Below are 25,621 nucleotides of genomic sequence, written 5' to 3'. Positions count from 1 at the left end.
TTTGAACTCATTTAGCTCAATCAGAATTCAGATACAAGATACATAAATTTCTATTAAAAATAAAGGATTATGGAATGTGTTTTATAGTCCGCAAAATATGGCAGATTCGCCCTAACCAAGTCAGGATAAATTAGACTGCAGTTTCCCGAGTGTGATATATAAATTACTTTAGTACACCGAAACAACGGGTTTATATTCGTTTGATCCGTTAATCTAATCGCCTAATTATTCATTTTCAAACTTTCTCTGACCAAACCGGAAAGAACGGGAAAATGCTGAATGTTTCGGTTTGCAATTACTGCTCTTGAACGCATCACTTGTTTGACCGCTTCACTGGAGAAGCGTAAAGTCCGCAAACATGGCCGAACCCCCGACCCTCATTTCAGAACGTCAAGTTTCTAGTTTATTACGATACTCCGATCTTATCCCTCGCCTGGAGGAAGCTTTGGCAAAATTTTCCCGACGAGACCCTTCAGAGGCGATTCAGCCTGTGAGGTCTTCAATCCCCTTGAAAAAACACAACGGGTAAGCTTATGTGGATCCGATAGTATGAAATACGTTGCATTTTACGTTTTATTTAGTTGCCTTTTTCGACCGACATCTGTTTCTGGGAATTTTTGCGTATTTTTTCTTTTCTACACGTTGGTTGCTTCTAACGGTGTTTTAACGAGTTGTGCTACCATGTCAAAGTATGCTCCAAAGTGCTACTGAGCATGCGCAATGCTACCACGCCCCCCTGTCCAAGTTTTATCAGGATTGATTTATGCTTTATAATTTATGATAATGTTTAGAATATTTGAAATAGTTTTTGATTTATGCTTTATAATTTATGATACTGTTTGGAATATTTGAAATAGTTTTTTTCTTAAAAAAGATACAAACTCCCATTTTGAATCCAACGTAGTTACTTGAATTGAAAAATGTCTCCTTCAAATAGAGATATCTTCTTGATGCCAACATACATGGAAAACGACGGCATTTTTTGCACTAAGTTTGTGAGCGCCTACAATCGAGAGGAAGGTTCTGAGCTGCCATCCATTCAAGCCACAGTGGTCTTGCTGGACCCCCAAAGCGGAAGAACAATGGCCGTAAGTAGCAGGCTAGTTCGGTCGGGGCCACTATACTGAACAACTTTAATATTTGTGCTGTTTTGCAGGTGATGGAGGGAAATGTCATTACCTGCATGAGGACGGCTGGGGCGTCGGCCATTTCTGCAAAGGTTTGTTCTCAGTAGCTCACGTTTTCAAAACATCCAGTGACCACGCATCCAAAGATTTCATCTTTTTCAGCTGTTGATGCCTCATAAAGCGGAGGTGTTGGCCATCTTGGGAACGGGACAACAAGCCCTGAGCCATTATAATGTCTTTACTGAGATGTTTTCATTTAAAGAGGTAATAAATACAGTAAAACAGTTGGTCATGGGAAAGACCATCAAGTTTTGCAGACATTTCTGTTCTATTTAACCAGAATGTTAAATGTCACGTGCCTTCAATTCAGATTTCACATCTTACATGTAAAAAAAAAGTATGCCGCATTTGATTGGCTAAAACACTGGTGGTATTTAAAAATGGCTGCTCACAAAAACATTGCATACCTCCTGAAATACTTGCATTTGGTTGGCTAACACACTGCTACACTTCCTGAAAATAGTAGCCATGATTGACCTTTGACCCCCCACTATATTACACAACAGAAAAGAATGAATTTTGGTTATTTTAATCTGTACTTTACCTGAAAAGGTGCGCGTGTGGGGCCACAGGAAACCAGGAATGAAAAGGTTTCGACGTTCCATCAGCGGTCAGGTGACCCTCTGCGACTCCGCCGAGGCGGCGGTGACGGGAGCCGACGTCATCGTCACGGTGACTTCAAGTTCAGAGCCGGTGCTCTTTGGACGCTGGGTTAAAGCGGGAGCACACGTGGCAGGTGAGCGGACAAAATAAGTTGTTTTATTTTTAAGATTTAAAAAAAAAAAAACAATGCGTCGGGAAAGCGGTGGGAGCTCACAGGCCGGACTGGCGAGAACTGGACGACGCGCTGATGAAGGAGGCGGTGGTGTACGTTGACAGCAGGGAGGGTGCCGTGGCAGAGTCCGGCGACATCATTCTCTCCGGGGTCAGTTTCCATTGAGAAAGAGCAGATGTGCCTTGAGATGCAAGTTTGTAACTCAAAGCGCTGGCATTTAAAATAGCTGTAGACATCTTTGAGAAGACTTTTTCTTGGCTACTGTCAGGCACAAGTGTTTGCTGAGCTCGGGGAAGTGATCAGTGGAGGAAAACCTGCACTCAGAGAGAAAACAACAGTGTTTAAATCCCTTGGTGAGTAAAAACAAGAAATAGGATTCGCTCAAAACAGGATGAAGTATTTGTTCATTTTTGTGCAGGAATGGGTGTTGAGGATGCAGTGAGTGCCAAGCTAGTGTTCGACCAGTGGAAAGCAACCAAGCAATCATGAAGTCACATCTCCAAACTGGCATTTTTTGGTGATTTTATTTACTTACAAAATGTGAAATTACACCGTATTAGACAAAAATTTCAATCCACTTGCGTCACACCAGAGTCCATAGGTTCACTTGATCATTGCTCGTAAATAAGAGAAAAAAAATGCTTCAAGGTTACAGTTGATGACATTACATGATACTGCTGTCGACCACAGCTCACTTCAGACACTCACGCAGTTGCAGTTGGCCATCCACAGAGTTAAAAAAAAAAGCTTTGAAAATGTTAATGCGGGCAAAGCAACCAATGAATTCAACTAGTAGCCTTTGACAATTAGCGCCAAAAAACTGAACGGCCTTCGTCTAGCGTCCAAAACAGTAGCGGCGGTTCTAACATCACATTAAAATCACTTCAACCTCACTTGTCACCAACAATTCATCAAATTTGATGTCTGTCTGTATCGCAAATCACGTTATGAAGGCCTCAGGAATTTCTATATTAGGTATAAATGTTTTTTTTGGTTTTAAAAAAAGGTCTTGGTTGTGTGAAAAAAAATCTTCGGTCTCGTTTCATAATGATTAAATATTCAAAAGTGGACTTACTAAAACAGCCGTGCTGCTCTTGATCAAACTAAAAATTGATTTTTTCTTTGTGTTGAACAAGGGCCTGTTGTGATCTAATAAGAGTGTGGATATAAGAAATAAAAAGAATCATCAGGAAGGCAGCACACCTGCCCTTTTTTTGTGTTTTTACAAAATTCGGCACTTCCTCCGTCTCTTCTTTACGGGCGGTGGGCACAGGACCGCCCGGATGGCTTCGTCGAACACCGTTTTAAGGCCGCGCTGTGTCAAAGCTGAACACTCCAGGTACTTTACAGCAGCTGGTGGAGGAAAAAAGAAATTATTCCTGACACGACTGAACAAATCTAAGCACAAATTGTTTTTTTCTTATTATTATTATCCTCACAGGGCACTCAACTCATTGGCCACAAATGACTTTGCTAGACGTCCAAACCATTTTAACTGAGAGGCGATAAACCCTTAAAATAGTTAAAAAGCACAACTATGAAAAATTGCAATTTATAATCTAGAAAATACACGCAAAATTGATATATATATATATATATATATATATATATATATATATATATATATATATATATATATATATATATATATATATATATATATATATTTAAATAACCAAAATAGTTATTGCCCTATAAAGGGTCTTACGTGCCAACCTTTGAATAGCTGTTCAATGTAGTGATCATTTTATATATGTATGTGTGTATATATATATGCGTGTATATATATATGCGTGTATATATATATATATATGCGTGTATATATATATATATGCGTGTATATATATATATATGCGTGTGTATATATATATATATATATATATATATATATATATATATATATATACATACACATATATATATATATATATATACACACACACACACATATATACATATATATATATATATATAGTTGTTTGTATGCGTGAAACTGACTTATTTCTTTGGCCATGGCCAAGCCTTGAGGGTAGATAATAGGCGCCAGTTTTTTCTCTTTGAGCTTGTCGATGGTGTCCTTGTCGTCCCTCAGGTCCAGCTTGGTGCCCACCAGGATGATGGGGGTGTTGGGGCAGTGATGTCGCACCTCTGGGTACCACTGGAGGACAAACACGTAATAAATCACGATAGCACGCCACATTTAGGACTTTGCTTCATTAGAATGCTTGCTTACTTTAGCGCGGACATTTTCAAAAGAGGCAGGGCTAACTAGTGAGAAGCAAATCAGGAAGACGTCCTGCAAAGAGAAGCAACAATAGACAAAGACATATTCAATAAATGCAATATATAAAACAAAGACCTCTAAGATAAACTGAAGTGTTTTGTAGTACGAATGTTTTAGACACTGCTTACCTTAAAAACTACGTGTATAAGTCCCCCCTTACCTATTTACCTTTTAGCATCTACCACCACTAAATCTGCTCAGTTAAAACTGATTTGATGATCTGAAACTTTTGCATGCTAATGGAAAAAAATGAAATACAATCGGAAATCAGTGAGGAGCCCCATAGAATTTTCCAAGACATTGTAATCTTGGAGAATGTCTTCACTTAAGAGAAAGTCCCACTTTGCGCGGCATAGAGGCAGATTTGTAGTCGGCACAAAAGGCAGTAAACAAGAGCTCCTTTCACTCCTCCAGCTGCCTTACAGACCGTGTATAGGTACTATGGATACGAGGCTCCGAAACGCCGAGTGGGCGCGCTCTCGTCTGGAACTGAGAATAAGTCAAGATGGCGGCACCGCCGCTGGACGCACCGTCTGCGGGTAGGACAGCGGCCGGAGTCGGTCGTAGTCCTCCTGTCCCGCTGTATCCCAGAGGCCCAGGTTCACCGGCTTGCCGTCCACCATGACGTTGGCCGAATAGTTGTCGAAGCTGAAGGAAGAAATGGAGAGAGAAAAATCGTTAGGAAAGGGCAGGGAAATTGATTATCGAGTCACTCCGGCGCGTTCGCCGTCTTACACGGTGGGGATGTACTCTCCAGGGAAAGCATTGGTCGTGTAGCTGATGAGGAGGCATGTTTTACCCACAGCCCTGTGAAGCAGAAAAACAAAAAAATATTATTAGATTGGCGAGTACTTTGGTAAAACTACTCGTATGTTGGGCAATGATATTTGTTTCCCAGTTTAGGTCTTTTTTTGTTGACTGAAATTCGTGAGTAATCATGTTTTTGGTCTGTTGAAATTGATAGAATGGATATTCAAATGAGGTTAAAAAAACCCGCTTTCAATGTTAGGTAAAATAAAAACATAAAACCGCATTTGGAAAACTAATTGTTTTTGCGCTTTGAAAAAAACTGATTAATATCGGATTTATATGACACTGCCTAGCATTAGGTTTGCCTATAGTCCAAAGGTTTCTAGATAAGAGTTTGCTTTATTTTAAAAAAAATTCAAAGTAGTACGGAATAGTGACCATAAAACTCCGTCATTTTGTTTGCATTTTTAAAATATATGACAGACGTATTGGTAGTTTTAACGCTCGAATTTATGTTTCTAAATTGGACATGGAGGATAAAAGCGCTATCTGGAACAACAGCTGTTGCTCATATAGGTAGCCCGTTAGCCGCTAACTGGGTCAACTTCAAAAAGAATTTAAAAAGAAAACACTCGTATTAAAGCACTGCCGTCCACCATAGCTGTGAAACAAAGCGTCTTACGCGTAAATAAATAAATAAAAGTTGAACTCACCCGTCACCCACGACCACGCACTTAATGGCCTGCATCGGAGGAGCGCTCCTCGCTTAGCTCAGTTAGCTTGTCAGGCTAACGCCAGTCGAAAATCAACAAGTCCTTCAAAAATTCACACTTGAACGTGACTGCGCTTGATTCCCAAAATGTCAATAGGAGTCAAATGTTGGCGCACTCCTGCCTATCATACGGCAAGACGAGAAGAACGGATACGCCAAAGTTGCGGGGAATGGGAAGGCAACACCCAAAGGAAGAAGAAAAACTCTGGAGTCCAGATTAAAGGGAAAACAGGCACACTTTAGTGGACAGATGAAGCCGGAGAGAATCCCTGCAAGGCATATCCGGTCAACACGGAGTGCGAAATGCTGCCATCGTGCGTTTACAACAGGAACTGCAGAAAACACAAAATACAAATAGACCATCAAATGTGGGTTGTTTTCATAAAAAAAATCCCAATGAAAAGCTCCCTTTCTTCCACTTTTTGATTCTATCGATATTGTTTTTTTTCCCAGAACAACAGAGAATACAAGAGAAGTTGGTGACTGTGATAAATAGTCACAATCGTGGTCGTTTTGATCTCATGCTGTTGGAATAAAATTGTTTTTAGTTTATGTGGCCCGTGTGTGTTCCAACTCTCCCCTTAGACTTTTCCGCCTACATTTCCCAGAAGGGTTGTCAACAACTCTTAGAAGGGGATGATAAAGATCTCGCTTCAATTGCTTTGGGAATGAGTGGAGAAGATGGCTAATGCCGTTTGATATGTGCAAATCAAATTGCCAAAATGGCTTAACTTCCTTTGCTTTAAATCAACAGCGGTGGCATTTTATTTTTATTTTTTAGAATGAGAATGATTGCATGAAACGCCAGTCAACTGCGAGCGCTCGGCGAAGCTCTGGGTCACTTCATCCTCACCTCCCTGGATGTGTGCATGACATATCTTAATGCGGCTGACATGCGTCGCCTTGTAGGGGCTTGCTTGCAGCGCGCCGCTCCAAATTTGTCATTTTCTGCTGAAAATATGGCTACTTTTTATTTTAATGCTTTCTGGAGTGGACTTTATTGGTCAAACATTAATCAGCAAGGAATAAATAATTCTGACTACATGTAAAGGATGGTAAACTTTGCAAAATGTGCAGAATCTGTGATATATTTTTTGGCGAGCAGAGCAATGGTTTTATTTATTCTGGAAGTGTTTACATGGATGTCAGATATGGAATAAATTTGGGTGAGTGATTGATACGAAGAAGCGAGCGCTCGACTTGGTGAGGTTGGAGGAATTATGGTGTCACATGCTTCAAATAACTTGTGACTAGGCTCCAGAATTTGTTGATGCCTCCAGGGATTGGGGAGGGGAAAACATAGATTTCTACTTTAAAAGGGAAATTGTAAACTGGAGATGGGGAAGCGGAACACTTTTAATTTTTGGGTTGCACCCATTTTTTATATTTTGCTATCTGACATATGACACCAATTTCGTATTTAAGCAAAATTCCTTTTTGTTGTTGTCACTGCTTCAATTTTCACGTGATTTGTTTTTAATCCGTTTTTTTGGCCACTGAAAGTCCAGTTTGCTTTCTTTGATCCAGACCAAATTACTCCATTTATTTTTGGTTTGATGTGGTTCCTTTTCCCACTGCAATTTCTGCAAGAGTGACAGAACACAGAACATGGAATTAAAAATATCATGCTAGAAGATTTTCAAGCTAGTGCTAACCATCTTAAATATATCGGCATTTTTATCAGAATGAACTCGTCTGCCCAAATGTAGTATATTTCCAAAGTTCTCAAGATAAGAAGACCTTGAAATGGATTTCTCACACTCGTCTTGACATTTCTAGCGATTTGATAAGTCACATGGCGTAAAAATCTATCAGATAAGTGGACAGTATTCATTTGACAATCTATTATTGTCTTGAAAAATGTATGAGCAAGTTTTTTGGAAAGGCCTGAAAATGGGATTTTGTGCTGGACATTAAACAGGCACATGACGTGTGTTAGCGTCAGTCCTTCCTGCGTGTCCTTGCCCATGTCAACCCGTGACCGGCTTTGCTTTTCCAGGGATGCTCCCACAAGAGGTCAGGAAGGGGGTGAGGCACAGGACTCATTCATTGTGAGCCACCACCCGGGCGGGGGACAATGGAAAGTTGGAGAATAGGAAGTTAAAGAGAACGCCTTCCTAGCCCCTTGTGTATGTGACTACTTTGGTTTCACGTACGATGATGTCATCACGTGTCCTTTCGTTCATTTCAGAGGTCGCTAGCCGTTATTCCTCATGAACTGCCTGAAACTTTGCCCTTTCATTGCATCAGACTGCCCAAGCATAACGGATATTTTTGCTCTGTGACGTGATACATTAACAATTGAATACTGAAAAATACATTGGTGATAGGTTGGCTGATATGTACACTTGAAAAAAGTAGCCAACAACATCTTTAAAAAGGGAGTTGGGATTAAAAAGCAATTGTTATGCTCTGTTAAAACAAGGGGGGGAAAAAAAACAAAAACAGCAAAAAGTATTCAGAAAAACGGAGAAAAAACTTTATCGGAAGATCAACCCCAGAAACCAGTTGACAAAAAATAAAAAATAAATAAAAAAACTTCCAAAATAAATTCCACATTACCGACTCATAAAAAAACTATTTTTTCGTGTGGTTAAAATGTCAATTTTAAAATATATATGTCCACGGAGAGGGAAAGTGCGTGTCTAATCCTGGTAGGGGCGTGGCCTAATGACGACACCGCGGCTGCAGCGAGCGCTCTCGCCGAGGATGAATCAGACCAGAGCGAGTGGGGGGAGAGAGAAACAACCTCGCCGCCGCCGAGTGAGAGAGCGAGAGAGAGAGAGAGAGAGACTCTTTTCTATTCCACACATCCTTCCTTCCTCCCAATTAAGCACCCCTTTAAAATCCGTCGTCTTGCCGCCGCTTTGCGCTGGCGTGCCTGGGTTTTGAACCTACCCCGCTCAGCTCCGGCCAGGCGTCTGACAGTCTTAACGTGGACGCCGGCCGACTTGTCGCCAAGGAGCAGGGTAAAAAAAACCAAAAAATTGGTTCAAGGAATTTCTCGGTAAAAGGACGATCTAGAGCGGCGTGCTGGTTTCATCTGGACACACCTCGAGGAGGACTGCCCTGTCATCACAACAATCGATATGGAGCAAGACAATCACGGTAAGGATGCTTTTCCTCCTGCTCTCCCATTGGCTCCCTTGCTTGCTTGCATCTATCATTGCGCTAATCAAGCCAGTTCACCTCTAAGCATGATTTCCCTTTGGAGGGAATTGGATTTCTTGTTCTATTGCAAGGAAGGAAAAACATTGGCATTTTCCAGGTTTTTATCCCCCCCCCCCATTTGTCTGAAGCCCCCTGGCATCTCCAGCTTGAAAGTCTTTGGCTAAATCTTCCATTTGAAGTCTGCAAAGTGGGTGGAATTGATAAGATAAATGGATGGAAGGCAGCCACACAAATACGCTTTGTACTTTGGGGAGAAAATCCAGTTGCACTCAATGCTCAAGTAGAATATTGTACATTATATGAGGAAAAGTGTGCGTTATGCAAATCATTTGTTTTTACTGCCTGCACGCCCATCTGTACTTTTCATAACGGTTTGGTATCATTTTTTTTTACTGTATACTGGCAGGTGGAAGGATATTTTGGGGGAACATTTTGTGATGAATGGCATTGCATCATCTATTTTTCTTCTGTGCTTGTTAAATCTTCAAATAAGGAAAGGTTTTCAATCCTATTTTATCCCTTTGGAATGCCGTTTTGAAGTGAACGAGTGCTGCAGCTAATCATACAAATTTAATTTGGATGGAATAAGGCAAATATTCTGAAAATGAGGGCGATTTAAGCAAAATACTCTTGTAGCAAAATAAATATTTGGTGGGGAGCAATTGTATTTGGCTAAATTGACGTATTTCCAAGTACTGGCGTGTTGCTTCTCACACAGCTTGTGATCCCAAGCACCTTGAAGCCAACGTAAACAGACCCCCGTATGATAAGAGTTTGTCGGTTTAACTGTGAGAGATTAGCAAGGCATCCTGGTGGCTACTTCCCCATTGGAAAGTACTAAGCTAATCATTTTAGGCCTGGAATAAAATGGATTCATTTCATTAAAGGTGCTATGAAAATTGAAACAGTCATGCGGAAAAAGAACTTGCCACTTAAACCTGGTTATTTTCTTTAGTTATTTCATCGAAAACAATGCATCAGGGAACGCTAACTCCCCCCATCAATTCTGGTTGTGACATCACAACCAGAATTGACGATCATGTCTAGCTTCCTAATGCTACGCTAGCTATTACAGGGAGTCCGACCAATTCTGTTTTTAAGCCTTTTCTGCCACTTTGTGTCCAAAATACGGTGTGATATGATTTTAAAGTCACTTGGTGAGATCGCGGCAAAACATTGTTATTTGGGCTCACAATACCAGACTCTTCTTGCCCCGAATGAATTATTCAAACAATTTAGCATAAATGTTGAAGTAACGCAAGGCACCGCCTGACTCTTACTCACTCGCTGGCACGAACGGTCACAGGCGCTTCACGCGCCGGCCGCTTAACACGGCTCACGTGCACGCCTCGGTCGCCGCCCGGTGTGTCGCGGCGGAGAGGCTGACGCGCCAAAGAATGTCAGATTCCTGCGCATCTTGTCGCCAAGTTCAATTCGATCCCATTTACACGCACATCCCAGTTTGCTTGGTCGTAAACTAAAGCTGTCGCTGCTGGCTGCTTTCACGTGTCACTGACAACAGATGTGTTGAAAACGTGTGTCCTCTATTTCGATTTATATGTAGAGGAACCTGTAACGTATTTGCCGGAAGTCAATTCAAATCTTTCTCTTCCTTTGACGTTCGATCCATTTGGCCGGTTCAAATAAGATGAATTAGCATTATTAGCATTATTTCTTCGATCAAATAATCCGGCGGTGTATTGCAAAAAAAAATCTATATAAATAGAGTACTATGAGTGTGTGCATGAATGGTTGTTGGTCTCCTTGTGCTGGGATAGGCTCCAGCACCCCCTGCGACCCTAGTGAGGATAAAGCGGTTCAGAATATGAGACGAAATGAGTTTTTTTACTTCCTTTTTGTGCCTTATTTTCTGACGTTGGAGACTATTTCCATCCAAATATACCAGTATTAGCTTTCTGACATAACGCATATATTTACAATGAATATTTTTTTCTTGAAAAACGAAAAGGTTTTGGAGTTTACGAGCCGGAAAAAAAAGTCCAACGAAATGTTCGTCCGCAGTCCTTTTTTTTTGTTTACATTTGAACAGCTAATGGACTGTAAACATTATTTTTTTTCAATTTCTACAGCCAAAACTTTTTTTTTAATTTTGGTTCATTTTCACCCCCCAAAAAATGTGTTTTAGGCAGTCAAAGGTTTAATACATTACCAAAGTATCGGATGGGGATTTTTGACGGATTGTACGAGTCTTATAAAGACATCATTAGGACTAGAAGCACTTATCCCCTGTCAACCTAATAGACATTTAACGAGTGGGAAAGACAAGAAAAGCCATGGCAGCTTTTGTCAAAGCCTGAATTCACTCAGTGTGTGCGATTTCTTGGCAAACACCGCGCCACCGCGCCACCGCGCCACCGCGCCACCGCGGGAATTTGTGGCTTAGAAGGGAAGTGGTTTGATTAGTGTACTTTCTTTGTTGTGGGTGTAGGCGCGCTGTGTGGGAGCCTGGGAGGGCACCAAAAAGTCACTTGGGAAAGCTTGCCAACAATTGGCATCACAAGTTCAACTTTTTTTAGAAGCTCCGAGTGGAGAAAGACGGCAAGAACAGTGGACAAAAAAATAGTTACGGATGATTTGGAATTCAAATGTGGTTGGAAGGAAAAAAAATGGATGCGAGTACTTCATGGAGGTCTTAAAAAAATACAACAATGCCATTGATGGCCATAAACAATCCATTTCAACTGGAAAGAAGGAATGCCAAAAAGAATTGGACGCCTAGAGCCGTCAATAACACTGAATGATGACTAAAGTGGATGATTGAGGATTTTTGTTGGGGCTAAAATGGACAATGATATCAAACTATCAAAAGTCTGGTGACTACTTTGTTTTCTAGTCAAAGGCAGTTAGAAAAAAAAACTGTATTGATTTCCAGATCATGTCTGCAGTTGGCGAGAGCGTCGACCAAAATTCCTTGCTTCGAATAAGCGGCGCCAGATTGGATCGACTGCGTCCAAAATATCTGTTTTCCGACAAAACACGTCTGCTTTGTGTTTGCTGCAAAGATTTAGCGCAAACAATCGCATCCTAGTTTTGTCGTTTAAGAGCTTACCGGGAGATTTTGGAAAGACCGCCAATTGCTTTTGACTGCCAAGATTACGCCGGGAGATTAAATATACGGCAGGTCGGAGGCGCATGCGCTGAGAAAACGGCCTCCAGAGATTGTAAAAGACGTCTTTTCGCTTCTGAGAGCGGAGAGAGGGAAGAAGAAGCACACGTGGAGATGATTAGGAAAGAGACGAAGAAAGCTTTTCCTGCGTGTTGTCATCACCGCGGCAACGTGTGTGTGTGTGTGTGTGTGTGTGTGTAGGTGGATGGGATGGGTTAGCCAATTTAAGATTGAGAGAGGCTGTAAAAATTCCCCGGACGAGTAGACGTCCAATCCATTTCAAGTGGGAGGGCTAGCAGTGAAAAAGACAAAGAGTAAACGATAAGAAAGAGCAAAGAAAATGATTGAAACAAGATGTGGGTTGACCTCAAATTTCCACATAATTAAAGCAACAGCTTAATTCAGGGGTGTCAGACTCGGGTTGGTTTGCGGGCCACGTTAACGTCAACTCGATTTTATGTGGGCCGGACCATTTTAGATATAATATTTAGATTTTTTTTTTATAAATGGATTAAAATAACTGGATTAAAAGCCCTGAATATTCAGTTTTTTTTATAGATCTAAAACAATGTTTATTTTAGCTTTTTTTATATATATTTTTAGATTTTACAAAATGATTTTTGAACTAAAAACACAGATTAAAAAATTACAATTATTGATTTAAAAGGGGGAAAAAAATCAGGAAATTTAATATACATCTATACTCTTCATTTTAATTTGATCCGAAAACAGACAGTCGGCACTCATGTTTTACTTTCCCAGGCCTCACAAAATGATCCGGCGGGACAGATTTGGCCCCCGGGCCGCCACTTTGACACAGGTGGCTTAATTAGTGCTTGGGTCAAACTGCTAGCATATGAAATGTTTTCCTGTAATTTTCGCATTTTACAAGCTCAGGTGCATTAGGGTGAAACAAAGCCTATGGTGATGTCATCAAAAATGGCCAAATTGCTTCCCTTTTCCATTGGAAAAAAAGACAGATCTAAAGAATACCTGTCTCCACACTCAATGGAACCTTCATAAAACGTCCTTCAGCTCATTTTTTTCCAATTTCCTGAACTTTTCTCCAACTGTTTTCCTTCCTCTCATTTGCATTTAAGTACGATGAGCCGTTCCAGAAGAAGCTAACCAACTCCGACTAACTAAAAAAAAAAATGAATCGGAGAAGGTACTATGTCTTGCAAAATTGCTTTTCAAACATCGGCGAGTGCATTTGGCAGCTTATTAAGTTCATTCTAGTTGTCCCAAAAATGTTTGGAATGAGCCTAAGCCCAAAGAAAAATGGTCGGCGTGTTTCATTCTCAGGCTCGTGAAATCCCGGCCTTGATGATTTTGGCCGGCCGACGTAGGACGACGGCAAAAGCCCTCGGATCCCGCCGTCCGCTCAAATATTTGGGCGTGCTGATGCCGAGCAGATGTGCAATCGAATGAGGACATGGTGTGCGGACCACCCCCATTCCAAAGGCGTTCCCAGCAGGAGGCCCGCATTCCCCCCAAAAACTGCAGCTTAGCCCAAGCAATCAAGTTCTTTGCGCCCCATATCCTCAGCAAAGTAGTTCAAACTTAAAACGGGAAGCTGCGCCATTCTTTGCTCTCAAGCGAGCAAACAGAAAAAAAAATTCTGTTTCAATTAGTTTTATTGATAGCAAATGATGATTTTTTTAAATCATTGAATATGGCCTGCTTTAATTCAGCCTAAATTGCACTTTTAAATTAAATTGGACATCAACATCAACGGCAGCTAATGCTGAAAATACATTTTAAAACAAACTATATTCAACATGATTCTGATCATCTGTTTAACAAATAAAAAGTAGAAGGATTTCAAGCTGTCCTTTGATTTTTTGGGGTGGAAAACTTTCTTGGGAGAGTGGTTTGGTCGAGGGTTCGATCCCAGGTGGGTCCTCACTCACTCTGTGAAGTTTGCATGTTCTCCTCGGGCCTGTGTGGGTTTTCGCCGGGTAATCCAGTTTCCTCCCACATTCCCAAAACTTGCATGCTAAGCTAATTGTACGCTAAATTGTCCAAAGGAATGAGTGTGGGCGTGATTAGTTGTGCGCAGCGATTGGCTGGCCACCGATTCAGGGTGTCCGTAGTTAGCCGGGGTAGGCTCCGGCACCCCCGTAAAATGAATGAATGAACTTTCCTTGGAGAGAATAAAGTTTAGACGCCCCCGCTCAAGACATTTTACGATTTCCACCCCCGTCAAGTGTATGAATAACTTCCACTTCCTCATTTTTGCGACGTGGCGCCCAGCCCGTAACGCGCAAGGCGCTCCGCCTCACGGCCTATCTGCCGCCTCGCCTCGCCTCGGCTCGTGTGCGGCTTTCATCCGCCCGAGCCGAAGTGAGTTGAAATGGAGCAGCTGCAACATCTGCGTGTAGGTCGGCCATACATCGCGCTTCCGCTCGTATCGGGGCTTTGAGGGGGATGGGGCCATGGGATTAGTGCCAGCTGGCCTATCCGCATGTGTGTGAGCGTCTCACCACATGCCTGTCTGTCTGTCTATGTGTCGCTAGTTGTAATGTGGATTCTTATACGGGAAGGGGGGGCGGTTTTTAGATTAGAGACCCACTTGTTTGCTGTAAAGCCAAGCAGATCAACAGGGGTCAACCTTTTTTTCCCAAGCTTTCACAGTGCGTTAAGTCGCTAAATAAAGCCACAGAAGCACGGATAAATCCATTCCCCCGTTCGACGGCAGCCCCAACTAAGTGAGCGTGGGATTTCCCCCGTTTCCCGGACTTCATTCAACCGAGTGAGGCCTGTTCTGGGTTTTACATTTGAAACATCTGGAGCAAAATTGTTGAAAAAACAACAACAACAAAAAACATTGAGCTGATGAATGACAAGCCTATGTGGTATTTTACATGAGGGAATTGTGGCCGTGAATATCCTTATTTAATTTAGCATTAAAAAAACACGAAAATTGTCAGTGCGCATTTTTGGAGGAACAAATGACTTCCCATGGACGTCCAATCCATTTTGACTGAGAGACCAAAGTTCAGTAGTGCATGCCTTCGTCGAAAACATGTAATTCTGTACATGCCATATGAACGAGCTAGGCACCACAACCCGGTGGATCGGATCGGACCCCGTAGCGGGCCACTTTCGGCCCACGGGCCGCACCTTTGACCCCACCGGATTTCAATCAAGGCTGATGGGCGGTTCGGTTGGAGGACAGTTTTTCGCTCCGGGTGAACGGCACAGAAGCAGGGGATTTGCTCTCAAAAGTAGATTTAGGGGGATTTGTTTTTGGGGGGCTAGTGGGTGGGATTACGAAGGGAGTTTCTTGCGTGGACGTTAAATCGTTTGCAAAGAACAGTAGAGCTTTGTCCACCCACCCAAGTGGTCACTCCACACTCCACAGTGGAGCCATATTCCGGGAATTGTCGGTGCGCTTTCGGAGAAAACCCAATTAGGAAATGAACGATGGATGGGAGGAGGGCCACGGGTGAAAGTGCGTTAATAACGCAAGTGGCAGAGCACCCCCGACGTAAAAGCCCATCCGCCGGCTCGGAACGAGATTATCCGCCGGAGCAAAAGATGAGCTCCGGTGGGACGCTCCAACCATGATTTGGGAAAAGCACAATAAGAGCCTGTCAAGAGCGCTTTGGCTTGGAGGATAATGGAAGCAGTCCAACCATAATGGCCGCACTAACGTCTACCTTTCATTAGATTTGGAATCAATCCAGATGGTTATCGTGCCGGTAGACGTGTGCTCGTCAGCTGATTTTCTGCCTGGGGCGTGTCCGGTGGAAATAATTGAATTTAAAAAAATATATATTAAATTTAATTTCTTTCTCCATGTAAAAAAAAAAAGAAAATATTTACGAGGAATAGCTTCAAAAAAGAAAAAAAATGAATTTCCAAAAAGGGCAATTCTGAGGTCAGCTCACTCCCTGAATGTTGACAATTACTCAATAAATCACATCAACCCGTAATCGAAATGTGGACTATTACAAGGCGAGTATGTTTTCTATGTCTTAATATCCTCCACGCCGCCGGTAACGACCACTAATTATCATCTTTATTTTCCTTCCCTCTGTTGCGGCACTTTTGCAGCAGATGGGAATAAAAGAAAACATGGCCCCAAAAGTTAAGACGCATTAAAGGCATGTTTCGTGCAGGAAATCCCACAGCTGCGGACCCCCCACCTCCCGCACACTAAACCCACCCAGTTTCCTTGACTCTAAACACGGCATTTTCAGGATTACAGTCAATGAGGTCATTGAAATGTCTTCTCTTAACAAGATGTCAAAATAAAAGTGTGAGGGATCCTCCCCATTGCGCTGGCTGACCTTGTTTTACTTAACTTGAGTGATGAAAAATGCGTGGACCCCCAATTCCACCCCCACCCCCAACCTAACAAGAGATTTGTGCCACTTTTGCTTAATGAAGCCAGATCAAACGGGATGAAAATGGAGCTCTTTTGTAAAGCCATAATAAAAAACAGTGATTAAAAAATCTATTTGCGATGTGGCAGATCTATCGTTTGAATTTTGAAAAAAAAAATTAAAACATTTATTTTTCTCCGTTTTTATTAATGAGCAAAAAAAATAGTATGACCGCCCTCCCAATCAAAGCGGATTGGACGCCTACCGCCGATCATGCGTTGCCAGATATATATTTTAAAGAGCAAAGAAGTACTTTCTCCAATTTTTCCTGAAGCTGTAAAAGTCACTGAGCTGGAAGTGAATTGTCACAATCCAACGTGGGAGAAAACCTAATCTGGATTGTCGTTATTAATAGATTTATCCTTTGGGCCCAGTCACTTTCAAGTGGATTAATTAAAAGCCCTTTTCCTCCTTCTTCAGTTAATTAAGAGCGAAGATGAAGACGAACGAATGTGAAACAGTCAGCGAAGCGGCGGCGATTGGCGGAAAAAAACACGTTTTCTCTCCGAGCCATCCCTCGACTCCTATTTTGACGCGCGAGAGCGCCCAGTGGCGGTCGAAGAACGTGTACGTACGTACGTGCGTAGTGTGTACGCTAACGTTCTCTTTTCTCCGGCGTGTGTTGCAGTTCCTGAGGATCTCTCCCTGGAGGAGAAGGATGAGCTGTGCAACATCCGGCGCAGGAAACGAGAGCTGCTCGACGACATTGAGGTGTGTGTGTGTGTGTGTGTGTGTATGTTTACGTGTGTTTAGCTGTTTAACACCGTGCCAGAATTTTTTTTTCTGAAAAATCAATGCATGTCAGGGCCAAATTGAACGCATGAATGAAAAAAAATGGAGAGCTATATCTCGTGTTAAAGCGTAGAAATGCAACAGAATGTAGGCTGAACTCAAGCTTTTTGTGCAGGGCCGCAATCAATGATATTTTTGTAATTTACTTCATTTTTTCATCAACTGTTGGTACCGTAGCACAGGATACTTCACGTCATGTTAATCCACCTACCCGGTGTGGTTCAGATGAAATTGGGTTGCCACTGTTCTGCGTCAATATCTCAATATTTCTCTCCGTCCCGTAGAGGTTGAAGTTTGAGATCGCCGAAGTGATGACAGAAATCGAGCAGCTGACATGTGTTGGAGAGAGGTAAGATCTTTATCGGCGTCTGTGAAAATGCGATTTAGGGTTAATTGCCATTGAAGATACTAAAGCAAGGGTGGCAAACTCAGGTTGGTTCACAGGACTCATTAACGTCAACTCAATTTCATGTGGGCCGGACCATTTTAGATATAATATTTAGATTTATTTATTTTTTAATCGGATTAAAAGAACTGGATCAAAAGCCCTAAATATTCAGTTTTTTTTAATAGATCCAAAACAATGTTTATTTGAGTTTTTTTCTTAGTAAGGGAAAACGTCTTTTAATCATTTGCTTCTCATTTCAAAAGGAAACTAAATATTTTTAAATTATGTTCAATAAAGTGAAAAAGGGTTAGAGTTTCCAAAATGCTTTTTGAATTAAAAACACAAAGAAAAAAATTGCAATTATTGATTTTAAAAGGGAAAAATCAGGGAATTTAATATACTACATCTATAATCTTCATTTGAATTTGATCCTAAAACAGAAAGTCGGCACTCATGATTTACTTTCTCGGGCCGCACAAAATGATGCGGCGGGCCACATTTGGCCCCCGGGCCGCCACTTTGACACCTGTGTACTAAAGGATTAGCATGTTATGTAAACAAAATCTAAAACGATGATAGAAAAACCTTAGTGGCGGGTATCGTGTTGGAATTGTAGTACAACTAAGGTAACCTATTTACCCTCTCGCAGTAAAACAACGCAGCGAAACAAGCAGATCGCAATGGGCAGGAAGAAATTCAACATGGACCCCAAAAAGGTAGGTGGCCTCTCGCTAACTCTTCTCACCTCTAGCGGACGCTAGCTCTTGGAGACGAGCTGAAGCATTCTCTTCTCTCCTGGCGAACTCAAGGGAATCCAGTTCCTGCTGGAGAATGACCTCCTTCAACACACTCCGGAGGACATTGCTCAGTTCCTTTGCAAAGGCGAGGGTCTCAACAAAACGGTCATCGGCGACTACTTGGGCGAACGGTGAGGCTTTCGCGTGGACTCACAACCTGCCGTGAGGAAACAAATAGCACAGCGTATGAAAATTGAGATGAGGAAAGAAGTGCTAGCCATCAAAATTCATCGCTTACTTAAATAAGAGTTTGGTTTAGGGACAATAATTTTTCAGATAAATATTGCCTCCAAAAATAACATGCACACTTAAGTATTAGTCGCAGGTCCAGCCAGGAAATGAGTCTGGAAAATGACTAAAATAATCAAATTCTGGAATGAGCAATCATGTTTTTGTACTCGTCTGAATTGGAAACAAATTCGAGGAAGTACGTTTCCACGTGTCCTTGCTTTCATAACCGACAAGAGTGGCTTTTGGTTACATTTTGTCTGGCTCGAGTGGTCTTAAAGCGGAAAAAAACAAGCCCCAATCCTCCCGAAATACAAGGAATGTTTTCGCGTCATGGGCTTTTCCGAAAAGAAAAACCGGGTTCGGCTCGAAGAAAAGATCAGCAGGTCTGACCGCGGAACCCTCAGAAAAAAAACAGAACAGAACCACGAGCGTGGTTTTAGATTGAGCTGTTTTTCCTCCGTCTGGCCCGTTGTGTCGTTAGCTCGAGGGAGTTGCGGATGCAAAAACGCGGGCCAGCTGTCGAAATTGCTTCCACACGCCACCCCTCGCCATCTTGTGCCGATAAATTAACGAGGGCGACGGGAACGCTGTCGAAATGCCTCGTTTGTTGTTCCCCGACGTGACATGCGCCTTTTCTTGGCTAGGGATGACTTCAACATCAAGGTGTTGCAGGCATTTGTGGAGCTCCACGAGTTTGCTGACCTCAACCTAGTTCAAGCTCTACGGTCAGCAAAAATAAAATTAAAATAAAGTCTATCTGGATGGCCGCCTTGACTTCCCGTTTGCCTTTCCAGGCAGTTCCTTTGGAGTTTCCGTTTGCCAGGCGAAGCTCAGAAGATCGACCGCATGATGGAGGCCTTTGCTTCCCGCTACTGCCAGTGCAACCCGGGGGTCTTCCAGTCCACAGGTCAGACGCTCTACTTTAAAATGGTGTACGCAGATAAAGGCGTCTCGGCGTGGAATAGAATGTCAAAGCAAAAAGCAAAGAGCTGCTCCATCCATTATTCAAAAAGATGCAACCTGGCGGAGCGAGAACACCGTCTGGTGACTAACTCCACGCTAGTAAATATTTGAAGATGTTTCTTAGTAAGGGAAAGAGGTGCGTGAAACAGTCCAGCTCATTTGGCTCAAGTATCCCCAAAAGCTAGGAGTATTTTAGCTCTTTTTTTTCCCAGGTTAGGATGGCTACGCCAACAAAGTACTGCAAGTTTAGAGAGAAAATCTTGACTTAAAAATGTCCCAAGTGAACGGCGAGTGAAAAATCTTGAAGAACATGACGGTGTGCTTTCAGACACTTGCTACGTGCTGTCGTTTGCCATCATCATGCTGAACACCAGCCTGCACAACCCCAACGTCAGAGACAAACCCCCCGTGGAACGTTTCATCTCCATGAACAGGGGCATCAACGAGGGCGGGGACTTGCCAGAGGAACTTCTCAGGGTGACAATTTGTGGCGTAGACGTCCGCTGCTTCTTTTTGTCGTGGTTCTCCAGTGACCTGACACCGTGGCTTCGCCATTTTTGTCTGCAGAACCTCTACGACAGCATCAAAAACGAGCCCTTCAAAATCCCGGAGGATGACGGAAACGACCTGACGCACACGTTCTTCAACCCTGACAGGGAAGGCTGGCTCTTGAAGCTTGGTACGAGTCAAACATTATTTTCTCCTCTCCGTTGCAGCTGCAGACGAAATCTGATAATGATGTTGGTTAATATTACAAGCTCGGAAAATGGCCCCACTTTAGCCTTTTACCAACCATCAACCAGCATTTTATTCCACAACAACATACATTTGATTTTAATTCCCCAAGTCAGCTGACTGGCTCAACTGAAACATTTGCTCCTGTCCTGACTCTCTTTGCCAGAACTTTAGTCTAACAACGCCCCCCCTTCAATCCCCCCCATCTTCCTCTGCATTCTTTAGCTGTGGCTTTCCTGTCCCCCGCCAGCCACACTTGCCAGATCAGCAAGTTGGGCCCCGCTTTTTTTCCCATCGCTGAATTCCATTTTCATTTGAACTCCATCAAGAGGGGGGGGCGCCGCCGCCCAGGTCCCGTCGGGGATTTTTCGGATGAATGAATGGCTGTGTTTTCTGTCACTGCCGCCAATTCAGAAAGATAAATACTATCAGAGCGCGCCACAGTAGAAGCGGGCGTCCTGCTGTGTTTCAATTTATCATTCAGTGCAGATTTTACTTTTGGGGCTCACTCCACAGTCGTCAAAACGCACTAAAATTTCATTCATATCAAAAAAAAAAAAGAAGGACAGGGGTATTTTTCAAGCAAAATTTGGCCCTGATGAATGACGCCCATTTCACATCAGCCTAAAGTAAAATCTAGGTCAAGTGAACGGCATTACATATTGATTACATCAGCTCAAAGGCTGCTTTGTGTTGCACCAAGTCTGCGGCGGACACGTTACGGACCGTATGTACAGCGGGCGATAAGCTGGGCGTAATGTCGTTTGGCATTTTGCAGGTTAATTACATCCTAGCATATCCTCTAATCCTAATAATCTACTTTTATGAGATGATGCTGGCAGATGGTGGGATTTTGGCTCTGGATAAAACGATATTTCCTTCACAAGAAGTAGGCGGAATTCACTTTTAACAACCCGTTCTTGTTTTTTGGCTGCGTGTAGGCGGGAGGGTGAAGACGTGGAAGAGGAGGTGGTTCATCCTGACTGACAACTGCCTGTATTACTTTGAATACACCACCGTAAGTATGCGCTATACATGGGGATTTAAAAGTGACACAAAGCTTAAATAGTCATTTCAAAAAGACTGGTTCCACTGGGGATTGAACCCAGGACCTTCTGCGTGTAAAGCAGGCGTGATAACCACTACACTATGGAACCTGGCACACTCACAGTCTGGATTGGATAGGAAGAATGACATGTTTTGTGACATTCTGTTTAGCAAGCAGAAACAATGAACGCTACACTGAAGGAGCAAAATACAATATTTAAACAATTTGTTTGCATCCTTATTTTGGTGTTGCACAAAAAACTTTTTTTCTGCTTTGTTAGAATATATGTGATTATAATTTTGCGATAGATTTATTCAAATTTGAGACACTTGGAGGCAACCCGGTGGTTGGGTGGTTAGTACATTGGCCTCACAGTTCAGAGGTCCTGGGTTCAAATCCAGGTCCATCCTCCTGTGCAGAGTTTGCATGTTCTCTCTGGGCCTGTGTGGGTTTTCTCTGGGTACTCCAGTATCCTCCCACATTGCAAAAACATGTATGCTAGGAGCATTAGACACTGTAAATTGCCCTTACCTACATACAAGTGGTTGTCCTTTGTTTTCTTGTGCCCTCTGATTTCCTGGGTGTCCCCTGCCTGCACTCAGTCATCTAAGATAGTCTCCAGCACCCCGAGCAACCCTTGTGAGGATAAATGGTTCAGAAAATGAATGAATGGGGAAAAAAAGACACTTGGATATCATATTTTTTCTCATTAATACATATCAGATCAGGACTCAGTATCAACAGATTATCCAAATCATGTGATTTGGACTCTGTGACCCATTTCTAAAAAATGACAGGCAAGAGCTTTTGCCCCCTCCACTGCACCCCAGTCCACTCCAGTCACCACGCCGACCACCCCAACATGAAGCCCGACGAAAAACATCTGCACGCTACACGAGCACATCTGCTCCTGCAAGCTGCGACATGTCGCTACACACTCGGCATTGTGGGAACAAGCCCCCGCCACCTTCCGAGTGCCCCTCATTAGTAAGGGGATGACATGATGTACGAGAGTTCGACCTCGAGATCCACGCAAACACACACGCGCACACACACCGACACCCTCTTGCTATCTATAATGGCACACCCGCAGAAAAATGGAGAGCGTAAGGTTCCATCTCCCTGGGGCAAAGTCCCCTATGTGACCAGAATGAAGAAAACACTTAAATCACCACCTCGAGGTGTTTTTTCGCTCCGCTTTAAGGGAAAGCGCAAAAAGGCGGTTAGGTAACAGTGTTCACAATGTACAAGAGTTTTTTTTTTAATCAATTCAAACTCACTTTTTTCCCCAGAGTTAAAAATTATAGTTTTTTTTGCTTTAAACCCCCCATGAAAAAAAAACATTTTATTTTTATTAAAAAGGGTGTCGACATTTCTTTTTAGCTAAAGTTGGGTGACCATAAAAATCCACTTTTTCAGAAAAAAAAATAGAAATCTAACAAAATGCATCTAATCCCTCCAACTGCAAAAACAATTACAGTGACTGCTTCCTATTGAGCAGCCAAGATATGAATATGCAAGCCAAAAGCAGACACCTGGAAATAAATCATGCTGCAAAAAAAAGACGCTTCCATTCTGCCTACTTCCTGACCGCTGATCTTTCTCTCCAGGATAAAGAGCCACGTGGGATCATCCCTCTGGAGAACCTCAGCATCCGAGAAGTGGACGAGCCCAGGAAACCGGTGAGGACGTAAATTCCTTAACTTTTAACATTTGGACCGCTTCCCGTCTTCCATTTTCTGCTTCCTCTTCTAGAACTGCTTCGAATTGTACAACCCCAACCACAAAGGTCAGGTCATCAAGGCCTGCAAAACCGAAGCGGACGGGCGGGTCGTGGAGGGCAACCACGTGGTCTACCGGATATCTGCGCCCACGCCGGAGGAGAAGGAGGAATGGATCAAATCCATCAAGTGAGTGCGTCTGTGTGTGTTTGTGCCAGTCCATTTACACCCAGGGGCTACTTAGCCACATCCCGCGTGTCAGGTTCTCATGGGTGACCTTGACCGTGACGCCCCGCTTCCAAAGTGTGTGTGTGTGGGCGAGTAACCAGTGCAAACACACGGGGGAAACAGACACACAATGGTGACAGGACAGGAGTGTGTTTCTCACACTTGCACACAGATAACATACTGAGGTGATTTCTGCGCGACAGGATAAGCTCGTTTCCTTTGAGGGCAAACACAAATGTGGGCTAAGTGGATAGAAGGGGGGGGGGGTCAAATTAGGTCGAAAGGAAAATTAGCGAAGCATCGTGAAAACGTTAGTATTTTCTTTCGTTCGTGGTTTAAAATGGTATTTGAAATATACAGGATTATACAAAAAATGAATAATAGAAAACGATCATGAAACACCAAAGTTCAGGTTTAAAATATGGAAACGCATTTGCTAGCTTCTTGCTAACTTTCGTAGTAACACATTCTTGCTAGCTTATTGCTAATTATCGTAGTAACAAACTCGCTAGCTTGTTGCTAACTTTCGTAGTAACAAACAATTGCTAGCTTCTTGCTAGCTTTCGTCGTAAATCAATTTTACCAATATTGCCCACGGTAAACTATTTTATATTTTTGGAAAACACTGTTCGGGGGTTTGTTGTTCTTTGGTAAGCTTAGTATAAATGAAATAATTTAAAAATATATATAATTGGACTTACATTTTGTCTCCTCACCGCCAGGGCGAGCATTAGCAGAGATCCTTTCTACGACATGTTGGCCACCAGGAAAAGGAGAATAGCCAATAAAAAATAACCAAAGCCCCCTTTTAGCATCTTCCCTTTGCATCACTGCCAACTCCAAGAGTAGCAGAACCAGGCCAAGTCTGAACTTTAGGCCGCTGGATGAGTTCTCCTAACTTCTACGTTGAAATAAACGAAGAAGTCGCAAAGAAGGGGATGACACGGGTGACCGTTGGCGCCCTCTGCGGGATTTGACGAGGAACTGCGTCAAGGGTACCGTTCTCAACAATCGTTATGGGACAAACATCCCAAGTGGATGAATCAGCTGGTCTGATTTGGATATGCAAAATACACTGATTTACAACTGCTACAAAAAACAAAACGTTTTCACTGTAGTGAAGTCACTTGTGAAACCTTATCTGACAAAATTCTGCGTGGTGGCAGTGAGTCAAGTTTGATCATATCTTTACTTCTTTTTTTTCAAATGGATATTAAGTTTTTTTGTGAGCAGTGTATCTCAATATTGTAATATTGAGATGAAGTATGATTTGCAGTATCAAGTGTTTTCTAAATCTACGTAAACTTATGAAATTCCACCATTCTTAATTTATTTGCTAGTGTTTTGTTCATGACACAATCATGCATTTACAATCTGCTTGTGAATTCTGTAAATAATGTATTTTTTTTCTGTTTTATGTGTAGTTTTCAAATCAAATTTACCATTCAATTAGTTGCAAGAAACAAAAACAATACAAGAAGCTGAGGAGATAAGCTGTTCTTTGGTTATTTTCTTAAATCATTCTTTAAATGACGAGCATTGAACAGAGTTATCAATTTCCATTCATTTATGTGCTTATTTACTGTCTGGTGTTACTTGGAAAAGAAATACAAAAAAACATCTAATGGCCCCTTGGGACTTTTTTCTTTTCTTTTCTTTTGGAATTGATCACATCTACCCGTTTTCCAACTATTTCAGTGCACTTTTTCCACATAGTCAAAGACAACAGTACAATTTTTTGACATTAACAAAATGTATTTAAGGCCTTTACCTTGTACAATGTATAAATGCTGACATGCTAAATCAAAAGGAATAACACAAATGTTCAACTCCTGTCAAAAAAGTTGCAAAACAAAAGACAATCCATACTCATTGCTGAATCAAGTCCACAGAATACGAGCAGAATTTTTCAATTTGTCTAAAAACAAATAAAGCAAACCGACATCTATTTATAATCCTGATGCAGGAATTTCATAATTATATATATATAGAAAGGTAACTGATAGTACAGTTTAAAAAAATAATTCACAGTATTCCTTATGATGCTAGAAGCAAACTTTTTTCTTTCCATTAAAGAAAAAACAAACAAACAAAAAAACGACCAATTTTTCTCCAGGCCTGATTACGTTTTTTCTTCTCAGTTTTCCCCAAATAGAATGTGAGCTGAAGGAAAGACAGAAAGGAATGACCTGGAAAAGAAGCCAAACATACCAAAAAATAATAATTATAATAATAAAAATTTAAAAAAATAAGGAAAT

General features: G+C 42.1%; 3 protein-coding genes, 1 long non-coding RNA gene and 1 other non-coding gene across 5 annotated transcripts; 2 read left to right on the top strand and 3 right to left on the bottom strand.

The window, feature by feature from the left end:
- The first annotated feature begins 334 nt into the window (after positions 1-334).
- Positions 335-3,159, top strand: crym (crystallin, mu). The gene is made up of 8 exons (XM_077625605.1): positions 335-525; positions 938-1,088; positions 1,157-1,219; positions 1,290-1,391; positions 1,740-1,923; positions 1,991-2,112; positions 2,231-2,315; positions 2,381-3,159. Exons 1-8 carry the CDS (start codon positions 359-361, stop codon positions 2,449-2,451), a joined length of 945 nt encoding a protein of 314 aa, XP_077481731.1. The 5' UTR covers positions 335-358; the 3' UTR covers positions 2,452-3,159.
- Positions 1,186-2,254, bottom strand: LOC144092629 (uncharacterized). Its single transcript, XR_013306101.1, has 3 exons — positions 2,005-2,254; positions 1,732-1,894; positions 1,186-1,346 (listed from the first exon to the last, which is right to left on the bottom strand). It is a non-coding gene; the product is annotated as an uncharacterized LOC144092629 (long non-coding RNA).
- On the bottom strand, positions 2,468-24,239 carry LOC144092628 (ras-related C3 botulinum toxin substrate 1). Its single transcript, XM_077625606.1, has 10 exons — positions 24,065-24,239; positions 21,946-22,050; positions 18,386-18,594; positions 17,464-17,620; positions 5,710-6,100; positions 4,982-5,053; positions 4,777-4,894; positions 4,196-4,258; positions 3,961-4,120; positions 2,468-3,315 (listed from the first exon to the last, which is right to left on the bottom strand). Exons 5-10 carry the CDS (start codon positions 5,742-5,744, stop codon positions 3,185-3,187), a joined length of 579 nt encoding a protein of 192 aa, XP_077481732.1. The 5' UTR covers positions 5,745-6,100; positions 17,464-17,620; positions 18,386-18,594; positions 21,946-22,050; positions 24,065-24,239; the 3' UTR covers positions 2,468-3,184.
- LOC144092626 (cytohesin-3-like) lies at positions 8,490-25,415 on the top strand. Its single transcript, XM_077625603.1, has 13 exons — positions 8,490-8,876; positions 17,089-17,171; positions 17,537-17,601; positions 18,290-18,356; positions 18,450-18,568; positions 19,313-19,393; positions 19,463-19,575; positions 19,960-20,108; positions 20,199-20,310; positions 21,308-21,384; positions 23,025-23,096; positions 23,170-23,324; positions 24,086-25,415. Exons 1-13 carry the CDS (start codon positions 8,858-8,860, stop codon positions 24,156-24,158), a joined length of 1,185 nt encoding a protein of 394 aa, XP_077481729.1. The 5' UTR covers positions 8,490-8,857; the 3' UTR covers positions 24,159-25,415.
- Positions 21,451-21,523, bottom strand: trnav-uac (transfer RNA valine (anticodon UAC)). The gene has a single exon. It is a non-coding gene; the product is annotated as a tRNA-Val (tRNA).
- Positions 25,416-25,621: the final 206 nt, after the last annotated feature.

This window comes from Stigmatopora argus, chromosome 18 (genome assembly GCF_051989625.1).
Source record: "Stigmatopora argus isolate UIUO_Sarg chromosome 18, RoL_Sarg_1.0, whole genome shotgun sequence".
Taxonomy (NCBI): domain Eukaryota; kingdom Metazoa; phylum Chordata; class Actinopteri; order Syngnathiformes; family Syngnathidae; genus Stigmatopora; species Stigmatopora argus.
This window is presented reverse-complemented; position numbering and strand designations above follow the sequence as displayed.